The sequence below is a fragment of the Xiphophorus couchianus genome, chromosome 13 (assembly GCF_001444195.1).
Source record: "Xiphophorus couchianus chromosome 13, X_couchianus-1.0, whole genome shotgun sequence".
NCBI classification, from domain to species: domain Eukaryota; kingdom Metazoa; phylum Chordata; class Actinopteri; order Cyprinodontiformes; family Poeciliidae; genus Xiphophorus; species Xiphophorus couchianus.
The window spans coordinates 11,181,410-11,207,123 of NC_040240.1; the positions used below are offsets into that span (position 1 = coordinate 11,181,410).

A 25,714-nucleotide genomic window follows, 5' to 3' on the forward strand; every position below is an offset into this window, starting at 1 on the left:
TTTGTCCCATTAAAGCAGGTGGCACCAGTGATGTCCGCCGTCCTCTCAGCAACACACACACACACACACACACACACACACACACACATAGTGGTGCAGCTAAGTACTTTCTGAGGTGGATGCAGACACATTATAGGGGGATTTCAAAGCAGAAGCAGCTGTTAAATATAGAAAATACCCACTCGAAATAATTTTGCCGCTATCTTTTGGCGCCCCCTCTAGCATCACCCCAATGTATAGACCTGAATGTTACAGCTGGAAACCTCACTACTGTCCTTATTGATGACAATTATTGATTAGGTTTTTTTTGCTTTAAATGTCTGAAAAACTCTTATCCACAGTTTTCACTCCATGCCATTGTTTATTTTTAAACAGTTATGAAACACTGTGACGAAACTTGAAACTGCGCGAGTTACTCAATAGGTTGTTGCTAGGCAACCAAAGAATGAGTGAGTTGCTAGGTAACAAAAGAAGGAACGAGTTAGTCGAGTCCACCGATCTTTCTTAGCTAGCCTGAGAGGTTGAGCGACTAACGATGCGTTCACACACCAACCGCGTTTTTCAGGCGCGTCTGGTTTACATCCAATGTCTATGTGGAGGCCCGTCGAGGGCCGTCGTGGCGGTTTCCTGTATATAGTGCGGCGCCATTTGAACCGTTTTAGCGATTTGAGCGTGTCAGCGCAACCGCGTCTTGCGCTCCACATATACGTCGACGCTCAAAACGCGTTTGTTGTGAAAGCACCAAAAGTGCACATGCGTCGAGTTTGAAGCGTCAGAAGCGTTTTTGACTCGTGTAACTCTTTTGGCGTGAACGCACCATAAAGCTTTTCCTCTGCCTACTTCCCCCAGAATGCTGTGCGGTCCTAGATCGGAATTCAGGTAATATTTTCTACATTAAATATTCTTCTAGTTGTATTATCTATTGATATTGCGAAACATTTTGTTTTTGATTTTTTTTTTTTTTTCGTCCGGCCCTACAGCAATACCCACTTTTTGCGCCACTGCACACACACACACACACTCCTTTTCTCTACTGTCAGTCCCACTAAATCTATCGTGCTTGAAATTCACTCATCATATCAGGTGGCCTCGATGACACCAATGTGTGCACGCATGCAAACACACCCACGCATGCAGGAATAACAGCATGGTGGACCGGGCTCGATTATACAAGCGGAGCGGCTCAAAACCTGACAGGAGGAACAGGCACCGAAAAGGAAACACGAAAAAGAAATATAAAGGGCTTATTTGCTCGTGTTGTGTAAGCATGTTTCATCTTCCCACTCTCAGCCCACCCCTCACCCACACAGGTTAGATCCAATAGCTGGCGCCGGGCCCCTCTCTAAATCTCGCAAACACAAACATCTCTATGCGAAGGAATATTGCAGCCGAGCTCTTTTTCATAATCTCTCCTTCCCTGCACGCCCACACATGCTCACAGAGGGAGGGGGCGAGGGGAGAAGATGGGGGGGTAAAAATGGAGAGCTGGTAAAAAAGAAAATGAAAAGAGAGGAGGTGGTGGCTGTTTGGGGCGGGGGAGAGGTGCTCTGGAGGTAGTTGTTATAGTAACTGTGTTTCTATACCTGTCAATCAGGGTTATTTCAGGCATCTTGCTTCAGTGAGGGCGAGATGCAGAAAAAAAAAAAAGACCAAAAAGCAGGAAAAACGTTCAGGACAAAATCTCTGAGGTAAAATTACCACCGTGGCTTTAAAGCTGCAACTGCAGATGAGTCTGTAGACGGGATGGACGACATGGGCTTAGCATTTTTATCACCATACATATGGTAGTATTGTGGTAGAGATGCAAATGTTGATAAAAAGCTATTTTTGCTTCTTTTTTTAAGGCAGCTGTTTGGCTGTGCACAGGACAGCATTCATAGAGCCACAAACACAAACATTATACTTTGACATTTCTTACATCTTACTTAAAAAGGTCCGACTTCTGTCATGAAGCTGCACACAGTAACTGAATGTAATCATTTTTTCCAATGTATTGATAATTATTGGTACTCTCATTGAATAATCAGAGAAAATAGAAAAAAATAACATTTACGTTAATTGGTCATCATTGAATGAGATTTATTGAAAACCTGCTTATCCTCACATGTACACCCCGGACTGGTCACCAATCCAACACACAACCTCACACACTCTCACATTCATACGGACAATTTGGAGAAACCAGTTAACCTAATTGGAGTACCTGGGGAGAACCCACGGCTGCACAGGGAGAAGATGTAAACTCCATGCTGAAAACCCCCCAGGCAAGGATTAAAATACGAGATGTTCTTGCTGCAAGGCAACATTTTAATCTCAAACATATTTATCACTTTAACCTGCTAAATATGTGACCATTAATTGATTTATTTATTCAGTCTTTTAAGGCAGCTTCCAGCTCTCCTGCAGCAGTCGTCGTCAGCCGCTTCTTTAAACCAACCAACAAAACCGTCATCGACATAATTGCAGTTTAACCATTCCTTCCCATCTAAATGCTCTTCATTAGCTCTGTCCAACTCCATAAGACGTCCCACAGCTGTCCGCCGTAATTATTCACCTAAACACCTACCATTCAGGTGTTGACTCACGACACAACTACGTTCGGCTTGTTCCCAAATTAACCAAGCTGCTGCACACATAGGCACTCTGCAAATGACAAACAGAGCGTCCCTAATAGAGTATCTCTATTTAATTACCGACATCATAGCCAAAGAAAAGCCTTGATTCAGCCCCCACTATGGACCAACACATGGTGAGGAGGAGAGAGAAGCGATGAGACAAAGGAGTGGGGGAGTAAGAATAGTGTGAGCACCAATATGGCTGAGTGCTGAGTTTTTGGAGCCATTAGGCAGAAGGTAATTAATACCTGTCACTGCAGTTCTCCGTTCGCTGCCTTTATTCTCTTTCAGACCAATTAAAATATGACACTCGTCCGGTGGAGAACGCCTTGTTAAAATTAAACGCCTGAGACGCGCAGACACCTTTGATAAACATATCCAGAGCTACAATTGGCTTTGGCAGCAACGGCACGCCGTATAGATAGAGAGGGAGCGGAGGAAAAAGAGAAAAGGAGAAAAAGAAGAAGAAGAAGAAGGGGGAAAAAAACATGGCAGCATCTATGTGTTGTGTCACTTCCAGTAGGAGCTGTTAGATCTGATTAAAAGTGTGCCTCCATGAGAGTTTGACTCACACAGAAAGTACACACTGGAGATTGACGCGAGGCGATGAGATGGTTGCGAGCCAAGAAGAGACGCTGACCAGTGTGGACGCCTCGCTGCTGCCAGCACCTCACAGCTTGGGCAGCAAGGACAGATGAATGGTAAGCAGAAACAGATAAGCCATGCAAGCCGCTGAAGACGGACAAAGACAGGTGGTGTGCAGAGGCTTGAAGAGCAGAGCGAGTCACGGTGAACAGTGAGATGGGAAGGGGAAACAAAGTGCGGGAGCAGAATTAGGTGAAGGTGGAGGGCTTTTTCTGGGATTCAAAAGACGGATGAGTGGGAAACAGAGAGGTGGAGTGATGGATGCAGGCAGGAGACCAGCAGCTTATTGCCAACATCTCCATGCATCCTTCCAGACATCACACTGCGCCGCCATCTGCCTCCCAACCACACACACACACAGAAATACACAGGCACCGAGCACACACACACACAGAGGGAGGACATATGTGAAATCATTAGTGTCTCATGACACTGAATAAATATCCAGGGATGAGAACTGTCTTTAAAGAAATCACCCGCAGGGAAAATGTGATTGGATAAGATCGCGACCTCACTGCGACGTAATTTGCATGTCATCTAAATGGGATCTGACCTCGATGCTGAGAGGGGGTCAAAAGGCCTCCGATTAGGTTGAACGGGACGACTCGGGCTCTGATTGGCTGAAAGAAGCAGTAACAACAACTGCAGGTGAAGCTCCGCTTTCCCCTGTGAGCTGCAGGACTGCCCTCTACTGGCGGCCGGTCAGAAGTTCACAAACTCCAATCACATGCAGTTCTTTTTGGACTTTTATGAATGCTTCTTTTTTCAACGTGGGCTGATATTACAAAATCCATCTCAAGCGGTTTTTGTAAGCAAAAGTTTACATTTTGAAATCCACAGTGTCAAAATTACCCATACAGGCTCAAATATACACAAAGAAATTCACTATTTGGATATGTGTCGATTCAGAAGCTGCATAACAAGCTTTTGACTTGATTCTGATGTCTTATCAGCATTATTAGTCATTTAAATAATTTGATCTCCAGGCACAGATGTTGCCTTTTAATGGCTGTACATCCCTCAACAGCGTCTCAGTTTGAGGCCCAATGTTTTCAAGGTTCAACCATCCAGATGTTGACTTGAGATGCTTCTTTTTTCTAATTCCAACAGCGACACAACCCCACAGCATAATGCCGCCACCACTGTTACCGACAGTTGTTAGGATTCTCAAATCCTCTAAACATACGTCTTTAAATGGCTAAACAGCTCAGTCTTTTTCAAATCTTAGAAATCTAACTTTCTGCAGAAACCATTTAGCTTGTTCATGTTGGAAGCTGGAGATTGCAATCAAGAGTGAAGGCGTAAGTTCTGGGATTCGTGCTGCTTTGTTTGCCGTTTCTAACCTCACTTCTCAGTGGACAGTGATAAAACTTCCAAGTTCATGTCTAGAGATTAAGTGGTGCCTGGGTAATTCCTCAACATCCTCATCAATTTCCTTTCATACGAAGTTTGGGTCAGATGGTTGAAGCCTTGGATGCCACTGAGTGAACAGGACAATGACCTCAAACACATCTAAATTTGTTGTGAAAAAGATAAAACAGATCAATATACCTGTCAAACTACTGCACATCTGCCTTTTGTTTTAATGCTGTTGGAAGACACAATGGCACTGGAACATCACGGCCCCACATGTCAGCTGATCAGTGTTATAACAAAATATTACATTAAGATGAGATCTCCAGCATAAACACCATTTTGTCAACCGGAGCACATCAAAAGTAGGTTTAGACCCAGATAACAGGTGTTTTTCAAAACGCCAACATTGGAAACGGCAGCAAAATCTTCTGGGACAGCCACAAACTAAATGAAAGTAAAATGAATGGACTGTGGTTAAAAATCAGTCATGAAAGGCGATCAATTTAAATGACCTCTACCAATCCTGTCAAATAATAAGCCCCAATTATGCCAGGGGAAAGATTTCACTATAGATATAATGCGGCTGAATGCACATATTTGAAGATATAGCTGCTGACAGAAGCGTTGCATCTAATTGCAAAACTGTAAATTAAATTCTGGAGTCTTTTAAAAATATTTTCACTGGAAATGCATCATCCAAAACACTGACAGATGTACGTTGATCTATCAATCTACCTGTACCTCTAAACCTCTAAACAGCTATTGATTCTTGAACATTTTGAACCCATTGGAATAAGAGAAATCTACAGGGCGCTGCGGTGGTGTAGGGTGACAGAGCGGGCGACCCATTTACAGAGGACGTGGTCCTTGAAATGGGCATCATAACTTCAGACTCCTGGCCCGATGACCTTTGTCTTATGTTGTCCCCCTTCTTTCGCAACCCGCTTTCCTGTCAAATAAAGGCCATTAGAGTCTTTATTAAACCTTTTTAAAAAAATAAATCCACAATAAATCTAACCTTGTACAGTCAATTCCTGCTTCTAAAAAGTGAATTGATGATATGCTTTATCACTGCACCATGAGCTACGAATGTTTAAAATAATTCAAATTAGCGATGAAAATTTGGGCCAATACTGATATCTGATATCAATATTGCTGTAAAGCTCAATAACTGATGCATATACTTCACTAACCTTTCTACACATTGAAAAAAACAAAAAAACAACCACACCGCTGACTTCATACTGATTTGTTGCTTCAGTTAAACGTCCCACAGTCCTTTGCTGCATCACAATCACATGACCAAACAAACACCATATGACCAATATCCTCGCCTCCTCCTCAAGAAACAAACAGGTCGGAAATAAATAAATAAATACTTTCTATTTCTATTAACATCGGCTCAAATGTATTTATCGAAATGAGGCCGATATGCTAAAAAATGACTAATACCGATATTGGCGCCAATATTTTGTGCATCCCTAATATAAAATGAATGAGATTCCCAGCAACAACGAGCGAAGTTAAAATTCAGACCAGCCTTGTTCCTCATCAAAAACACATAAATCATGTAAAGATACACAAACCTCCGACTGGTTGTTGTCTTTTTTAATCACATTAGAGCTGAAGAATAAAAATAAAAACATAGGATGAGAGGGCAGCACACAGATATTTTTAGTTAACCACATACAGAGTTTTATTTATACATATATTTATATAATAATCATCATCTCTCCCACTTGTACAGCCTCTGATTGTAACACAGAAATAAACCCACATTCCCTGGGCAAAAGAAAATAAACAGAAAGGTCATCCGTCATCACCTACAGTAGAAAAACCTTCAGGGCCATCTGCTTTTATACATGAGTGAGGCATCAGTATTCATTACAAAAATAGGATTATAGTTGATAGAGAAGCAGTGAAGTTTGCTTAACTGAGCGAGGGAGTGACTTGAAATGACCACTCACCCAGACAATAAAGACAACCCTCCAAACCAGGAGCCTATCAGATTCGTCCATGAGTGTTTGTACAGCAGTCCAGCTCATTCAAGGAGTCAGTATCGGCGGGAACGAGTTAGAGTTTAAATTAATCAACTAAACCGCTAGAAAAGAGAACAGAAGAAAACCTCAGGAGGAAAGTGGCTGGGATTAGTGGAGAAAGACGGACTAGTTTAGAAAAAGTGCTGTTCAAAGACTGAAAAAAAAAAAGGAAAGGCAAAATTAAATAAAAAGGGGATTTGAAATTACTGAAGTTAATCATTTTATTTGGAAAAAAGTGCAAAGCAGCTCTGAGGTCCCCTGTCCTGCAGCTGCTGTTGGTGAGAAAAAACAAACTAAAGTTTAAGATGAAGAGGGGATGATTGAAATGAAGTGTTATTGCTGAGGATATTTTTTATTTGGTGTTAACATGTGAGAAGATGAATGAGGGGGATGAAGAGCAGAGTTATTGTTGGGGGTAGTAGGGCTGCTGCTGGGGGGGCTGCTGTGGGTAGCCAGGGTAGGGCTGTCCTGCAGGGGGCGCTCCGGGGAATCCGCCCTGCCCCGGGGCGGCCTGGTAGGGCATGTAGGGCATGTTGTACTGGCCATAAGCGTAGGGGTTGTAGCCCATAGGCATCTGGTAGAATCTGCAGCGACAAAACACAAGACAAGGTGAGATATGTTTGAGAAACGTCAACAATAATTCAGAACCAAAATATGTTTAAAATGAAGAAAAGTCATCAATAGCACCTGAAACATGCGTTTCATTACATCTTTTTTCTTAACGTTATTAAAAAAATTGCTGGAAATCAAGTTTATTACTTCTAAGAGTTGAGAATATTGTTAAAGGTGATGCATTATGCTTTCTTGAACAGGTTAGGGTAGGTCTATGGGCTATAAAAAACAAGAACAAAAAAACATGTTCATCACATTTCTGCAAAAAAAAAAAAAAAAAGTTAGATAATGAAGTTTTAGTCTGCCCATTTTGAGCTCTTATAAGAATGAGCAGCTCAACGTTTACGCTCGCACATGAAAATAGCTGCAAACAGATGCACGTTTATACAACCATACATTTTTGAAAAGCAGAAGTGGAGCCTCCTGCACAAACAACAAGAACGCAGCAAGTGGTTTCTGAATGGTGAGTCAACAACAAAACACAATGGCTGCTTTATGAGCACCAAAACCAGCTGACCACTTCTGCTCCAATCCCATTTGGGTTGCTAAGTAACAGGTTGCTAGGTAACAATGCAGATTTTTGAAAAGGCAAATTTTTCACACACCAAAAAGCATTAACTTATTGCCAGAAACAGGTGGATAGTGTTTTTAAGGGCTTTGCCTGTTTTTAACAGAAGTTGAGACCCAACTGGAAGTAAAAAAAAAAAAAATGTAACAAAATGTATTTAGCATAACAGGCTCCCTTTAAAATAAGTAAACTCCAACATCTGGTTCAATTTTCCAGCTAATTTTGATTATTTCCATGTTGGAAATAAAAAAAACTCACCCTTGGTAGCCTTGGTAAGTGGGATAAGGTGGTCCTTGTGCCTGTGAGGGAGGTGCCGCAGGTGGAGGGTTACTGGTAGGAGGCCCAGTGGGTGTTGGTGCACCCGCGGAGGCTGCCTGAGGAGTGAAGCTGGGTGGAGGTGGCCTAGAGGGAGGCTGAGGTTTTTGCTGGGGCTGCTGCTGGACTTGCTGAGGTTGCTGGGCCTAAAGTAAGAAACAAACAGAGGAATTAGAACGTCAGGGCGAGGATACGTCAAAGATGGATTTAGCTGTTATTAGCTTGTGATTGCTTACAAAGACGGTTCTGGGAGCAGGGGTTGGACCCGGGGCAAGAGCTGGGGCTGCCGGGGTGGACTGGTAGGCGGGGACGTTGAAGGATGGAGCACTGGGCTCTCGGGCGATGCTCTGCTGCAACTCCCTGAAACAGGAAGTAAAGCGTTACAAGCCTCTGGTGGGACGTCTCCAACAAGGCTCTTACTGAGTTGGGCCGTCATAAACAAAACATGTAAAAACTCCATAATTCTCCACCATATTTAGACAATTATGAAAATAGAAAGTTTAGCATGAGAGATATCTCTACATCAGGAAGAAAGGATGGATATAACTTGTAGAGAATGTCTGGAAATATAAACTTTTTCTAAATTCACCACGGACATTTTCCACACTTATCAAGACCTAGAAAATAGTTCCAGGATTAGGCCTGTTGAAATAAGTAATAGATCAATTAATCAATTAGCTGCATAATAAAGTCAAACAAGCTCAATAATTTCCCTTCACAGGATTTAAAATTTTTCTTTCTTTCTCTCTTTCTACCAAAAACTGGATGACAAAAGTCTTCAGTCTGGTGAATTTGGTCTCTTTATTTGAAGCCCAACTGTTTTATTTAGAGACTTCATAGTTAATTTTATTCGTTTTTTTCAGCTGTGTTTGTTTATTTTGGACCTTTATTAGAATTAAAAAAGAATTGTTTTTTGGGCACGTGTTCTTGCGTTATTATACCATTACTATTATGTTACTTGAAAACAGGTTGAAAACAACAATATTATTGTTTATTGCAATAACCTCTGGGACAATTTCATTTATGAAATATTTGTTACAATAACAGGTAACAAATATTGTCATCCAGTGCATTTTACAGAAGACAAAGTCTCTCACTTTGTCAAAATTAAGATGGTTTTTGCTTCAAGTTAAAAAGTACAAATCTGACAGCCAGAATACAAGGAGCTTCGTGTTCCTGTTCACGCTCTGCTTTCTCTGCCAGCAGTCATGAAATGCTCCAGTGAGTACGTACTTGAGCAGCTCATCGCGCTCTGTCTTGCGAGCGAAAACGATGTCGCTGCATTTGTTCTGGAACTTGAGCAGGATTTCTGTCAAGTCGTTGTAGAACTGAGGAGAGACAAAGAAGGAGACAAAAATAAACGACCTGGTTTGAAGAGAATGAGAAATAATGGGCAAAGTTTCTGACACGACGAGCGTCGCTACAGTCGGCGTGTGCAGATGCTGCAGAGCGGGTACCTTGGTGCCTTCGCGCAGGTTGTTGCAGATCTCGACGTAGCTGTCGTGTGCGGAAGCCAGTTTCTTCAGGACCTCCTCCCTCTGGTTGGCCTCGTTGTTGGACTGCTTCAGGCTGCTGAACTCCTGGTGGGACGTCTGGGGAAAGCAGCCAGATACAATCAGAACCATCAATCTGGAGGTGAGCACCTCTCACCACAGCTATTTATACAGATCCCTGCAGATTATACTGCAGAAACATTTTTAAAGTTTCTGCACCTGTTCTTTAAAATGCTTACATGTATTTTTTTTGTTTGTTTTACGGATTCCAGCAGGAAAATAAGCTTTTTAAACTGTTAGTTTTAGCAACAGAGAACAATGCAGACATGTGGCAAGGAAGCAAAAGCAACATCAACCTGATTGTACAGCTGCAACTAGCAATTATTTTAGTAATCAGTTAATCTATTGCTTATTTTGACAATTAGATGAAAAAAAACGGACACATTCTGCAGATTTTTACACAATATTAGAAATACCTAAGAACTAAAAATAAATTGTAATGTTTTTCCCAAGGCAGTGCAGTCCCAACTGCTTTTGAAGGAAACTTGTTTCTTGCAAATTGATTGAAATTTGCTTGAGCAATTTATAATAGAAATTTAAATTTCTGAGATTCTCAAAGATGCAAAGTAATATCTTAAGCATTAAAATTTGTAAAAGTTGTGTGTTACTTTCTTTGTGTAAATATTCAATTATTTGCAGAATGGCATTTGTCTGTTAAAAAAGCTACAGATTTTTCATATACAACCCATTAAGGGAATTTTTTTTTTTTTTTTTTTGCTTGTACTTTTCAACTTCAACTACAAACCTGGAAGCTGAATGTGTTTTATGTTTTCCTCCCATCTGTTTAATTGTTTGTGAGCAAGAAATTCAATTTCTTTTTGAAATCAGAAAAACATTTTACTGTCTAAAATGCAAGACCATATGCATTACTTTATTGTAAGCTTGATTGTTTGTTGCAAAGGATACATAAAAAGCCAAAAAAAAGTTTCCAACATCAACTGGTAAAAATCTCAGGCTTTTCTGCTCGACTTATCGGTGCAGCGGAGGGCTGATATGCTGATACTTTTGTTGATTAACCAATTAATAACTGGAAAGCAAAAGAGGATTACAAGGTGGGGTTTTTTTGTTGTTTTTTTTTTTGCTCAGTTTGAACCAGTTACAACTTGAGTTTTTGGTAGCTTTTAATTTAATCTTAAAGCAATAATGCATGTATTTCTCTTTACATTTTTGGCTTAATTACTGCTGTGGATATGTTGTTCTCTCAAAAAATGGCCTCTTTTTTTGAGTTCGTGTACTCCAGCTAATCGATTACTAAATTAGTTGACGATTATTTAAATAATCGATTGATCCGATTATTCATTATAATTATTAATTATTAATTAATTAATAATTATTATTATTCGCTTCAGCCCTATTAGAGCGTACCTGAACTTGCCCCAGCAGCTCTTCCTGCTTGGAGAGGCTGGCCGACACTTTGTGGTTGTAGCTCCCATACGACTGGTCGAGCTGGGAGAGCGACAGCTGCTCCTCGTTTATGGCTCCGTCCTGGGCGAGCGCCTTCAGGAAGGCGGTCGACATATCAAACGTCACGGCTTTGATTTCCCCCTCCAGCATCTCCCTCTCTTTTTTCACCTCGTCCAGCTGGGCCAGCAGGGAGCGCAGCACGTTCACAACCTGCAGGGGGAGACAGACAGGAAGACATTTTTATCAATCCAACCACCCAGCTCTATCAGGACGACTGCAGACCGCACATCAACACCTTGTCTTTTCCCCCCTAAGAAGGCAACATTGTAGCTGGAGAGATGTGAACTTCTTTCCTTTGCTCTTTCTCAGTTCTGCTTGCTAAGTTGTTTAAGCTCCCCAGCGACACACAATGCCAAGTCAGCAAACAATATGAAAAATGGGTCGGAAAAGGCCATAAAGCACACAATGTCCTCGGGGTTTACGCAGAATCTGCCTGACAGTCCTTAAAAACTAACCAGAATTCTAAAAACGAAAGTTTAGCATCATGTAGTGTAAAGAGGACAGACAGACCTCGCTGCCCTGCAGAGTCCTGGTGGGGTTGGCCGAGGGGATGGCGCCATTGAGCTCGTTCTCAGGTTTACACAGCAGGGCGATCATGTCGCACTGGGCGTTGTAGCGGTCCCTTACCACCTGGTCGGCCTGCACTGCCTTGTCCAGGACATTGCGGAAGTTGGTGCCCTCTGGGAGATGGGAGAGAGTTGGGGAAGGAAAAGGAGACAAGAGAAGAGAAGCACGAGTGAATAAGAGGTCACAAAGACAAGAAGAGAAGTTTGGAGAGCGTTGAGCGAAGGTGATGGAGGCGAACCTGCACGAAGCGGCTTGTACAGATCTCCAGACGGGGTTCTGTTCCAGCGCTGGTTGAACTTGCTTCTCAGCTCGTTGTCTGTTGTCTCCTCATCGTCCAGCATTTTCAAAGACTGAAACATAAAAGCAGAGTTTACCATCATAAAAATAAAAAAAATAAATATAACATTCCTCCATATACAGTATCTTGCTAAAACATTTCAAGGTTCCTGCAGGTTTTACCAACTTAAATGTAAGACTTTCAAGGAAGTGAAGTAAATTAAAGACAGAAATGTTTGAAGTTTAATCTGCCCACTTTATTCCTGACCTGTCTGCTGCAGTCATTCATTTTTATAAAGCTCATGTTCTCTAATGTTCTCCAACAAACCTCTGAAGCCTTTGCATTTATACTGGTACACTGGTGGAATATTAGCTACCCATGTTTTTCACAAGGTAAAGCACTAGAGCTCTGAATATGAATGCAAATCAAAACGTCCCAGATTTAATTTGCAGAAAGTTTTAAAAACCATCCATTCCTTTTCAACCACTTTATAATTGTGCACTACTTTGTATTGATCTATTGCATAAAATCAGAAAAAAAATACACTGATTTTGTGGTTGTAACCTGATGAAATGTAATGTTTTTCCCAAGGCAGTGCAGTCCCAACTGCTTTTGAAGGAAACTTGTTTCTTGCAAATTGATTGAAATTTGCTTGAGCAATTTATAATAGAAATTTAAATTTCTGAGATTCTCAAAGATGCAAAGTAATATCTTAAGCATTAAAATTTGTAAAAGTTGTGTGTTACTTTCTTTGTGTAAATATTCAATTATTTGCAGAATGGCATTTGTCTGTTAAAAAAGCTACAGATTTTTCATATACAACCCATTAAGGGAATTTTTTTTTTTTTTTTGCTTGTACTTTTCAACTTCAACTACAAACCTGGAAGCTGAATGTGTTTTATGTTTTCCTCCCATCTGTTTAATTGTTTGTGAGCAAGATGTTAAAAACACGCTGGCTGGAGATGATAAGACTGATAGTCCTTGGCCCAGAGATCAGTGGATTAAATTCTGTGATGATTCTAATCTGGGATTCACGCCATTCGGAATGATTCTGAGTTTTTGGTATTAATTTGCTTTTCTGGTCGCCTTGGCAGAGACCGGCAGCACTGATGCCGTCCAAGCCAGCTATTAAAGAGAATTACATTCACACGGTGCTTTCAAGAAAGCAAAGCCATATGGCAAACATGCTGTCTGAAGCCTGCAGTTCTAAAAGTCTCTTTACTTTCAGAAACAGATTTGGGACTTGAATGAAAGGTTAGACGAGTGCCGTGAAACTGGCTGAGTGTTTTCCACCGACCTCGTCCAGGATCTCTCTGTTGCGAGTCAGCAGCTCAGGCAGGTCTCTGATGAGCTTCTCGATGTTCTGCAGTCCTCCTTGCCCCACGATTGATCTGGACTTCTCAGCGATGGATTGTGGGATAGAGTCTCCAGACAGATCCTCCAGGGCAGCAGGCAGGTTCAGAGAGGCCAACACCCTGACAGAGTTAAAGACGATCCGTTACCACAGGTTTTTAGTTATTCATTTTTTTAAGTTGAAGGCCACAAAGATGTTATATTTTGTTATAACATTTTTAAAACAAACTTTTGTGCATTTTTTCTTTTAATTTATCTACTCAATAATAAACTCTTTTTTTTTTTACAATCTTAGTAAGATCAATAAAATAGTCACTATTTTGTAGAAAACAGATCAGTACAAGATATAAAAAAGATGCTGCAAGATTGCATTAGCAGCAGGGCCGGTTCAAACCATTTTGAGGCCCTAAGGAGATTTTAATTTGGGGCCCCCAGTAGCAAAATAGTAACATACCTGCTATTATTAGTGCCAATTGTAATTAGCTTACATCATACTGGTGGTCTTATGGCTTTTGTTTTTAGGAGTAGCAAACAAGCAAAGATGCTCTATTTGTATTGTGAAATTCACAGATGTATTTAAATGTTGCATATTAATTTTGCTATGTGACAGTAACATCTGCTGACAAACACTGAATTTACAGCAAACAACTTAGCAAGTTTAATATCTTTTGTTTTAAAAACCTGGAACAAGGTGCATAAAATATGCCATACATGCAATCTGTCACTGCAAAATAAAATCAAACAATGCTCTTCTGGGCCCCTTGATGGTGTTGGGTCTCTAAGCAGCTCCTTAACTCCCATATACCTTGGGCCGGCTCTCAGGTTAAGACAACTTCACAGTTTAAATGTTTTTGGGGGATTGATTGTTTTCTCATTTGGACTGAGTGATTTGCTTTTTAGTAAAACCGGAGTGAATAATTTCGGTTCTAATTGCTCCAAAATGAATATGAAGGCAAAAACTTAGTTAGTAAATGGGAATATATTTTTTGCACATATTTTTTAGAAAGATATAAGGTATATGTAAACATCAAAAATCTATGCTTGCAGGCTAGTTTTTCTCAATTCTTGAATTGAGTTCAAGAGGCCGTAAAAAGTTCTCCAGAGGGCCACAAACGGCCCCAAGGCCGTACATTGGACACCTCCTGGTTTAGAGCTTCTAAGAAACATCTCAGAGAAGTGAACTAATAAACAAAAAAGCTTTTATCCGCAGCGCAAAAGTATCTACTGGCCCATTAGGGCGTGAATTATTAATATGCTTACGAACAGTGGCGCGTGATGCTCTGCACAAGCGAATACAGAACATCTTAGGGAAACAACCTTCATCGTACCCGTTGCAGAGATTGGTGGCCTCCCTCATCATTCCCACCAGTCTGTTCACAGTGTCGGCCTTCCTCTGACCGTAGATGCCCATGGATTGCTGAACGGCCATGGGAACCATCTTCTCAAATAGATCTGACAAGAAAAGACAAACAGTTTTAGGTAAATATATAGTTAAACACGTTGCAAAAAAGATTTTAAAATAGTCCACATGCACGTTTTACAGCTATTCAATATGTTGAACTGGAAAGGCAGCAAAGTTGCACAGAAATAAGTGCTTCTAGCAGATAAATCTCTAATTGTGACATTTTAACACTTATATAACAGAAGTAAAACCATAAATAAAGGGAAACGTAGTGAGAAACCGAAAAGATGCCACAATAAACACATTTTACAGAAAGTAGCCAACTAGTTTCTGTAAAATCTGATTATTCTTGAACCTTTGGTCAATCCACATTGGGTGTAGTCACAAACTTGTAACCTCTGTGAACTGTGAGGAGTAATATGGGAAAGCAAAGACAGCAGAAAGTCTGCAGGTGAACAGAGCAGAAACACAAAATGGTGAATATACTGAATTATCAGCCAATCTGGCGCAGTCAACTGAGGATGGAGGATGGTGCACAACTACTTTGCTTATATTCAAAGCAATAAATGGATTTAGACGGCAACACGGCGCTGAGCCAGATGGAGGGAAAATCCTAAACATGTTGTGCAGGTTTCTTTCAGTTGAATGCTGAAGGTTGTATCTCTAACACTTTTTGGTCCTGCAATCCCAGCTCAGTGATTTTAAGGCATCACACAGAACCAGTGATCTCTTCCTTATTATGAAGGAAGAAAATAATGTCTAAAGTTCTAAGTTTGGTTTCAAACTCATGTTCTTTATTATTAAATATTTATAGATTCAGTTGTGAAGATGTCTACTGAAATTATGAAGAGGTTTCTACATTTCATCCCTTCCTAAAAAAATTGCCCAACTTTTTTTTTTTTTTTTTGCCTAAAACATCTTTTGGGAAGAAAAATTTGGTGATTTTCTAAAAAGGACTCAGGGCCATTATTTTAGAAAGGTGACAATATAAATTAGGACTGACACAATGAATTGGCGTCAATTAATTAATCCCAATTAATCGTAATTAATTGGGATTAATCACAATTATTATTGAAATAGTAAAAATCGATTAATCATTAACTAGAGTATACAGACTCAAAAAAAATCAGTTGTTGAAAAAACAACAGGGTCAGAGAAGCAATTAAGCCAAAATTGTACAAAGGAGATGTACATTTTGAATTTAAGATAACAAAAACCTTAATCTTTAATTATGATCAACACAAAACTCCTCAAGGAGCATAGCTTAAGCTTCACCTGGTTCAAATTCATCAAGCACCTTTTGCTATTCAATTATTAATCGGTAATGCAAAAAAAAAAAAAAAGAAAGATTAGTCCTACACACAACTGATGTTAAATCAAGCAGAAAAGGATGATCTCAGATGAATCCGTTGCTACAAATAATCATGTGTTCTCTAAAGGAAACTTGTTATTACACTGTAGGCAATAAAATGCTTATTTTCTTAATTATTTTCATTTTTTATGTATTCCTAGTATTGTATAAAAAGATTTAAATGAAAAATCTACAGAATGCACCAATGTTTTTATCCGATTAATCGACTGATTGTCTTGAGTAATCGCTAACTAAAATAATCGTTATTCCCCCAATACGGATACATAATCATACCTGTGAATTTCTGGCTGAGTGGAGGTGTGATAGCAGTAGCTTTGACCAGCGCCGCCTTGCCGATGTGCTCCAGGTCTTTGACTTCGGGAACGCGGTCATGGTAGATGAAGTCGTTGTCTTTCTTGGCCGCAGTGAGCGCTCGGTTGATCTTATCAGTCAAGTCCTTCACGCTCACGTATTCATCGTAGCGAGATGCGACGGTCTTCACCAGCTCTGCTGCGTGCTACAGGGTTAGACAATTTGATTCATAAATATAAAGTTAAATTTGTTTCTCATATTTTCTTCAATGCTTAACTGCTTACACCATACTGACAAAAGCAAGCTTTGGGAAATGTTGTTTACCTGCAGACGAGCAATTTCCTCCCCAAAACGCTTCTTCTGCTTGGCAAGGATGCTCTGATGCAGCTCGGCGTTGGCCTGCATGATGCAGTGCTTGGCTGCCAGCACAGGCAGCACTTCCTGAAAATAAAAATACTGACCAGGGAGAGGCAACCACAGAGCAGCACGCAGGCACACAAACATGAATATGCACACACACGTGCGTGACAGCAAGGCCAACCAAAAGGAGAGAAACCCACACCAGCAAGGTCAAATCACAATTGGCATCATGACAGCCAAATCACAAGTAGGCACGAGCAGCGAGGGGCGTGCAAACATGGCAGAGCACGACACAAGCACACGGACATACAGACAACAAGAGCCGCCACCAACACAAGGGATGCAGGAGAAAAGAAAAAAAAAAAGAAAGACAACGGGAGAGAGAAACAGAAGAGGCCATGAGTGTTTAACCTTTCAGCAGAAGCTGCTACACCTCACAGAAACACCCAACAACTCTTCATGTTTGTGTGTTACTGAGACTTTCAGCCACAACACAGACAACACAGTCTGGGTATGGCTTTACAGACTAGCTTCTAGTAATAAAACTCAGGACAGAGAGAGGAGGATTTTATCTTCACTTAAAAAACTATTACAAACAGAAACACCATAATCTATTTTTGGCATAAAAAAAATGAGAAGAAAATGTATTTATCATCCATCCATCCATTTTCTGTACACCCTTGTCCCTAGAGAGGTTGAGAGGGGTGCTGGTGCAGCTTTCATACTAAGAATTTCATCAAGGCCCATGTCTAGTTCTAATAAAAATAAATTCTCTAAACATCTTCCAGTAGAAACTAGAGCTCACAAAGTTAAAGACGACCAACTTTCTGACAATAAATACGCCATTAAAATATGACACGCAATTAAAATGCATCATTCTGTGCCACTAGTTAATTTAATTAGTTACTCTATTTAAGTAGAATAATACAGATTGGTATATAGATATACATAACAATCTGTGATTAAAACTGACTATTTTTAAAATATTAAGCAACTTTTTTCATTTCAATTCACTTGACCTTCAAAATAAAAGCTTTCAGCATGAAGCTTTGCATATTCTTTTTAAGCTGCTCGTGATTTGATGGTGAGAAATCAGAAAGAAAACAGCTCAGCTTTGGTTTAGTTAAAACCGACCAATAACAGTGAAAATAGGATGAAAAAGGACCAATGAGACCAGAGAGTCTAGAACAGTCCCGCAACCCGTCTCACATGTACAAGAACAATCTGACACACAAAACCCATCACACACAGTCCAACGTCTGCATGTCTTCATCAGCAGTCTAATGGTTACACCGTGTGACTCTGGTCGATCTGGCGGCTTACCTTTGGAAGGTTGTCTTTGTATTGACACTGCTTGAAGGCTTCGCCGTAAAAATCTGCGGCCTGATTGGCCAACTTTGCAATCACAGCATCTTTCATCCGGTCTGTTGGGCAAGCAAAACATTTTACAGTCAAAGAACAAAAACAGACATTAGGATTCTAGGGAGGAGCTGCACTTAAAAGCAAAAAAATATATATATATATAATAGAGCTGAAACAATCAGATTAATTGATTAAGATAATTCTCAACTAGTCTAGTAATCGAACAATCGCTACCTGGAGTAAAAAAAGACCAACACATGCCATATAGGAGCAGTAATTAAGCCAAGATTTAAGATGGATAAAAAAACCTCTCTCCATAAACATGTTCTACCAGGAACCTCTCAAATGTTAACTTCACCTGGTTCACATGTAAATTTTAAAAGTATTTAATTAACTGCAGGTGAATCCTTTGCAACAAATGAACTCCCATAACTAAAGGAATGCCTTTGCTTTTCTTATTGTATTTCAGGCAACAAAATGTTTATTTTCTCATTTCACAAAGGAATTGATTAATTTGTTGTTGGGGGTTTTTGCCACATTTTATGCATTTACAAAGACCTGCAGAATATGCCAATTACGTTTTAATCCAATTACTCAATAAATTGCGAGAATAATCAATAGAATACTCGATTACTTAAATAATTGCTTTTGATCAGCCATATTGTAAAATGGCTACAATTCTCTGCCCATCTAAACTAATACATGCATTGTCTCATCACAGAGAAAGAACTCATTTACGAGTAAAACGTGAACTCGGCAGATGACATATCTATTTTTAAAAAGAGGACTGAATTCCTGGTGTAACAGAAAAAAACTTTTATATAAACTCTGCAGACAGAATCGGGGCAGAAGCTGTGTGCAGCCTGGATCAAAACAGCCCCCCGTCATCCTTAGAAATTAATCAAGACAATAAAAATGCAGAGCTGTGTAATTAGAGAATTGCAAAGTTTGCTGTACTTGGTAAAAAAATAAATAAATAAATAAAATGAGTGCAAGTTATTTTGTGATGCACATTTAACACAAGTTAAAATGTGCTGGGACATCCAAAAACATAAAGGAAGAAAAATAATAAATGAACAGCAGTAGGAGAGCAGTGCGGTGTCAGTCTGGCCTTCAGTACCTGAAGTGGCTTTGAGGAAGAAAACCTCCTGGGCTTGGGCCAGCATGATGGTGCTCAGAGTTCCTACGGTCTCAGGACAGATGTCCATGGTCGGCTCTCTGCTCAGCGCAGACAGCACTGTGTCCTTGATGTGACTAAACGCTCCACTGGCCAACTGGATGAACACATCGAGATCAAGTTCAGATTTTAAAATTACAACTATCAGTTCAAGCTACTCATTTCAGGATGAGTATAGTAACTAGAAATCAGATGCCGATTGCAGTCAGTACATTTTCAGCTTGATCCAACACATCTCGCGTCAAATCTAGTCAAAAACTTAAAAATCCAATCCTTCTCCTCCCATTAGTGAATGCATCTTCCATAAATGTCACTGGGTGGCAACACTCCTGCTTTTACAGAGGGAGGTAGAGTCAAAGACTCAAACAAGAAGAGTCTTATTTGACGTTTTTTCAGTAAAATGGTGAAACATGTCTGTGAGAATGAGAGAGACTTTTTAACCTGAATCAAGAGGATGAATTTCTTCAGCGTTGAGCGTTTCATCTTACAGTAGTGAGCTATTCATTTAACTGAGGTGTGTTGGAGAAGGTCTGCATCAAAACGTTTCAGGACATATTAGCTTTTGGAAACCCCTGACTAAGGTAAATTAGCAGGACTGTGTAGAACTGCATGCAGGAGGGAAAAAGCAGCCATTTGAGTCAGATGTGTTGGACTGGGGGACAGATCTAGAAGTTGCAGGCTGTGGCCTCGAGGACTAGAGTTTGACACTCCTGCTGCAGGGAATACACACCAAAACTGTTTTAATCACTCTAAGCATTAACACCAAACCAAAAGTTTAAAACGTCAAGTTCATAGTTAGTCTTTGTTTTAAAATAAAAATGGTGGCACATGGTGTGTGACATTACATCTGCTCCTAAATATTTATTGTTAACTCAAGGAAGGAATGCAAAATAATTTTCTTAAAAGCTGTTCTTGTATCTTTGTACCTTGCGGCTCCTAAAGCAAAGCTGGCATCAACAGTAAAGCTACATTATTTTGGAGTGGAATAATAATTGGCGAATATTTTCCAAGTGTTATGAACTTGCTTCTTTTTTTTTTTTTGCCAATGCAATATTTAGCCAGTTGGACAGAGTCTCCTGCAGCAGATGCTCACATCACAAATAAATGGCACTGCCCAAAATACTGAAGGTCACAGTGATGAAATCACAGATGAAAAAGAGAAGAAAGAAGAAAACAGGCAGATATCACAACTGAAATCACCACTGAAATATTTGCAGTTATCACCAACGTAAGATTTTCAAATATTATGCAATCTTTGTGAACAGCTCAAAGTTTTTCAAATTTTTTTGTAAAAATCAGCCATTAAATTGCAATCAGTGCATCTCCAAGTTTCCAACTTCTGGGACAAATAGAAAGACCACCCACTGACAAGGTGCGACTCCCTGCAGCAGTAACTTACCTGGACGACCTTCGGTGAAACTAAACAAAAAAAAAAAAACACCTGTTGCCAAAATAAGTGAAGTTGTAAAAAGCTATCTCTGATCTTTATAATTTATAATTATAATTTTTTTCCAGAACAAAATTAATGAAATCCTCCTCAGTTAAAGAAAAAAATGAGTTGCCTTACCAAATGGGATTTTATTGATCGCCGGACATCTCTGATGATTTCTTTTAAAAACTAATATAGCTGATTGAACCCACTGTATCCACATTATATTAAATAACTCAGGGTTGGTAAACTCCGGTCCTCACGAGTTTGGGCCCTGACATGTTTTAGATGTTTCCCTGGTCCAACACCCCTGAATCATATGAATGGTTCTTTAGCACTCTCTGAGAACCTGGTGAAGTGCTGAGAAGGTAATTCAGCCGTACGAATCATCTGCATTGCAGCAGGGATAAAAATAAGGATGCTGGTTCTTGTGGGCTGGAGTTAGCCACTGCTGAAAAACTATTAAAGTTGTTCAACATCAGCAGTTCTGCTGTTGTGTTTCTTTATGGGTTAAAACCTCTGTCTCCTGAGGCTGGGTTATGAAAAGATTCAACAATATTTCTTTACTCTAATATATTTAAGTATGAGCTTCCAAAAATATGAAACTACATACAAAAAACAAATACTACTACACAGATCTAAACACACCTGATAGTATTTAGCGGCAGCTTTCAGACACTCGTCGTTGTCAATGTTCTGCTCTGTGGCGATCTGACTGGCCAGAGCTGCACAGTTGAACAACACGCATGTCTTCTCATAACCCAGACTGGCCAGTGCTGCAAAACAAACACAACTGTTACAGCAAAATCATCTCTTTACTTAAACGTATTACATGTATTCTCCGTAACCTTTTATTTGATGTCAAAAATCATTAACTTGCTTATTTGACACAACAAAGATTTGTGTGGAGTGGAACAGTGTCAAACCCTTGATAAATATTTAGAAAGTGTCTCTGCCAAAACACTTGAAGCCCATAATTAGGTCATTAGCAGGACTCTGTTGAGCTTGATTGCTTGCTGAGGAGGAAACTCGGTCTTTGAGACTTAAGGATTGGATTTTGACACCACTCTGTGGGCCAAAGTTCACTGAAAAGATTCATGACACAGTCATGAACTAATCTTTAATAATTCACCAACAGGAACAAAAGGTTCAAATGATGAGAAAGTTGGGACATCAGAGACAAACAATGTTAAAAAAAAAGATTTAATACATTATATGCAGGTTTCTTAAGAACACAAACTACTCAGATAAAGTGCAAGACATCTTTGCTTATTGTTAGGCAAACTATGACATCTGATTTAGAGGACAAAGTCAGTGCGGTAAAGCTTTGTTTCTCACAGCATGAAAGAAGCAAAAGGGGTAACAAAATACAGAAAACCAAGTGCCACAAGGGCTGAAACTGAACGCTAATGGACTGCCTGTTATTTTCTCAACACAATTATGTTTATTGCAGCATTACTCACAGAGCTTGACGGAGCCACCGAACAGAGATCCTTTATCAAAGGCATCCTTCCATGTAAAGGTTAGGCAGAGCTGCAGAAACAAAAGCATGCTTTGTTTTCAAGTTCCTTTCCATTTAATGAAGCGCTCAATCCAGAGTCATATGCGCTGCTCAATCAATTACCTGGTTTTCACAGAAGGGAAACTTGGGCTCAATAGAACACAGTTGATCGTAGTATCTGCGGACAAAAAGAGAAAGCAGAATCAAGACAATGCTCGGTTTCACACTGTGTTTTACCAAAAAACAAGTCTCTACATTGTTCAAAATAAATAAGCTGTAACTTATAAAACAGCCATGGGCTGATATGTGAGCATCAGGTTTTGTGACTGATAGATGTGACGTAACAGTGGAGTGGTTTGAGGAACTGCTGCAGTTAGGAATCTGACAATGACTCAGGGAAAAAATGACAAAGGAAAAGCTTTTGACCTCAGTACATCTGTGAGGTGATGTCAACAGTCTATTTTTAACTTTGAGATAAAGACAGTCAGGGAATCCCCTATCACTAGGCCACCAACCCTTCTTTTCTTAAAGAGCTGGCTTTCTATTGAGATCCCACACACAGTGCGTTTCCAGCACAAACACACATGGAGTGAGCTGTGCGTTCACACAGGAAAACTGAGACGAGGCGTGCCTTGTGGCGGAACTAAAGGGAGAGAGAGAGAGGGGGGAAAATGTCCCAGCAAACACTGGTCACCAGAGTAACACTAAGCCGTCTGTGAAAAGACCCGTCGCTGTGACTACGAACGCTGAGGACCGAGGAGCGACAACAGGAACAGCCGATTCGTCGCAGACATGTTAGTCTCAAGAGAACTGCTCATATAAGCATATATTTACAAAAAACAAATGTAATTTAGACAAAAGTAACACTTAAATAAAAAAAAACTTTAATACAATAATTTAGTTACTGCTCTAAGTTATTTTGACATAGTCAGTTTGCCCTGGATTGGCTCTGATCTGTGATTTTCTTTTCTTTATTCACAAATGGGGATAATCTTGTAATTCTTATATTTTTATATGGATTAAAGTAGTACCTCTGTCAACTACCTGAGGTACATTTTTAATATGGTATAGTTTAATAAGTTTTTCATTAAAAAAAATAAAAATTGTCAGACCATGAAGTAAACAGGAAGTCTGTGTTAATCAGGAAAAGCTCAATCTGTGCATCTCTGATTCTACCTCTTAATCCAATTCATAGAAAAACATCAGGGAAGTTGTTTCTGATTTAAAAAATAAAATTCAGAGCCAAGATATTGGGCATAAATATCCATCTTTAATTTAACCTGACTGAAGTCTTGGCCACAATGTCAAATCATAGATAGTGTGACAGAAATCGTGTGACCAAAAGGTGAGTAATTGCTCTGCACTGCTTCCTGTTTGGGGCCTCCCAGATGTTAACTATAAATGATGGTGAGAAAAATTATGGTTCCAAAAAATAATAATAATTAAAAAAAAAAAAAATTGGTGGTAAAACAGTAGCACATTGGTCTAGTAAAATAAAATGATCACAAAGTGAAAAACTGAAAGACAATTTGAAATGTAAATACCAACATATTGATACAGCCTGGGCTTTATGTTCAGACTGTGAGTCAGAACAATGGCTAAAATAAAAAGGGCAAAGTTTCTTTGTATTATAGAGGTCTGTTAATATTTAGAAAAGGTTTTCTGACATGAGCAGAGCATCCAGTCACTAATATGAGGCATCAGTCATTGGAAAAAAGGTCTGCTACGCTAACTAACAGAGCAGCTAATAAAAATCTGGCTGCAAACATGGAGAGGACAGAGAAACCTTGTTAAAGCCCAGGTGAAGCTTGTGTACTGTAAATTTCCTTTATGCAAAGAGGCTGGAATGGGGACATTTTGTTAGCTATCTCTGGCTGATAAGACAGTGAAGGGACTTTCTTTTTGCTGCTTCAAATCCACAGTCAGACAGCAAAACATCTGTCAGTATTGCTTTAGATTAATTTTTATGGCTAGGTTTTCCACTGACTTACTAAAGATTATTTTGTATTACATATTTTAATATTTTTCCTAATTTTTCCTCCCCACAAATATTTATAGTCTTCTTGCACATCTAATGTAACATTATTTTTACAGCACTATTTTATTGTTAGTTTGCTCTTGTTTAATTAAATGTAAATGCTAGTTTTCTTTCTTTGTTCCTCTTTTCCTCCTTTATTATTTCCTAGCTGTGGCACTTTTATCATAATATAAGAATCTATGGTTCAAGGTATTTCTACCGTGTGTCCCATCATCGTTAGGAGAATTGTATTTCCAGAGTCCTTCAAAGCAACATTTTCTCTGTTTACTAAATATTTCTTTACGTTTATATGTATTTAGTTTTTCCTTTAATGTTTACCATTTTTATATCTCATTGTCTGTTTATTTTTTATAAAATAGTGACCTGTTTTTAATCTTACAGAAAACATTTTGTGTATGAAAAGATCTGTATAAGTTTCAATGAGTGAATGTCAAATTTCTGTCCCCACGTTTCAACTTGAATGACATTTTCTTGGTTTGTTTGTTGTGGGGTTTGTTTGTTTTTTACTACAATTTATTTTTTTACTAGTTAAATCTTAATGTTTCCATTGTAATGTTGACAGTAAAACATTACTACTGTAAGAGTAAACTGTTTTCCTTTTAATAATTCATTGACCGCCTGGCTGTTGATGTTGACCAGAAATGACTAAGCTTAATAATGAAGGCTGAGGTTTGTATAACGCTTACACTCACTGTATGTTTATTTTGATTTATGTTGTTATTTCTGAGCATTGTGTTATAGCTTATGTGTTTTGTGTTTCATGTGGGAGAAGCAGTTAACTGAAATGAGCTGTATATGACTTATTTTAACAGAGCATCTAGAACAACGAACACCTGAAATGACACGGATAATTAAACTTGTTAAAAGTCATCTAGCTTAATTAACCGATATATATTTACTAATCAGTCAGCCACGTTTTACCAGTGTCAATAAATCTGCAGTTGTGGCTTTTTAGCTGCCATGTTAGCAGCTAAAAGCTAACCTCTGGGTGCGGCAACTGAGCCAATTCAAGAAGCCAATAGCTAAATTATGTGTCCATTCATTTTGACTTTTATCGTAGTTAATTTTTCTGTTTCTACGTGAGTTTTTACCTCAGTAAGATTTCCAGGGAGCTCTCGTGTTTGTCGAGCGGCCTTCCCAGCGCGCTCTTGCGGAGCTTGTTCAACTCCTCCACGGCTCGAAGGTACTCTGACTGCTCGTCCCCCGCTGGATACGAGGCTGTAACAAACTTCGACAGCGGCTTCACCAGATCAACCTCGGAGGACTTCTTCAGCGGGACTGAAATAAACGTTGCCATTTCGGCCCGGGGACGCTTTAAACGAGAAAAGAAACAGGCACCGAGATCTTGAGCGAGGAACACAAACAACGGCCACCGACCCACTTCCTGGATTCTGACAGAGAACGTCAATTACGTCATG

General features: G+C 39.6%; 1 protein-coding gene and 2 long non-coding RNA genes across 4 annotated transcripts; 2 read left to right on the forward strand and 1 right to left on the reverse strand.

The window, feature by feature from the left end:
- The first annotated feature begins 468 nt into the window (after positions 1–468).
- Positions 469–1,265, forward strand: LOC114156641 (uncharacterized). Its single transcript, XR_003597983.1, has 2 exons — positions 469–879; positions 1,084–1,265. It is a non-coding gene; the product is annotated as an uncharacterized LOC114156641 (long non-coding RNA).
- A 4,942-nt stretch (positions 1,266–6,207) lies between these two features.
- pdcd6ip (programmed cell death 6 interacting protein) lies at positions 6,208–25,705 on the reverse strand. Of its 2 annotated transcripts, none has more exons than XM_028036062.1 (18): positions 25,388–25,705; positions 22,382–22,436; positions 22,221–22,290; positions 21,406–21,533; positions 19,272–19,425; positions 18,113–18,213; positions 16,754–16,870; positions 16,412–16,634; positions 14,693–14,816; positions 13,309–13,486; positions 11,973–12,084; positions 11,678–11,847; positions 11,069–11,317; positions 9,608–9,742; positions 9,384–9,478; positions 8,387–8,510; positions 8,094–8,296; positions 6,208–7,239 (listed from the first exon to the last, which is right to left on the reverse strand). In XM_028036062.1, exons 1-18 carry the CDS (start codon positions 25,591–25,593, stop codon positions 7,059–7,061), a joined length of 2,625 nt encoding a protein of 874 aa, XP_027891863.1. In that variant the 5' UTR covers positions 25,594–25,705; the 3' UTR covers positions 6,208–7,058. The 2 variants fall into 2 exon arrangements, with proteins under 2 accessions (XP_027891863.1, XP_027891861.1); XM_028036060.1 differs by having other exon boundaries at positions 16,754–16,885.
- On the forward strand, positions 9,749–10,627 carry LOC114155910 (uncharacterized). The gene is made up of 2 exons (XR_003597865.1): positions 9,749–10,144; positions 10,507–10,627. It is a non-coding gene; the product is annotated as an uncharacterized LOC114155910 (long non-coding RNA).
- Positions 25,706–25,714: the final 9 nt, after the last annotated feature.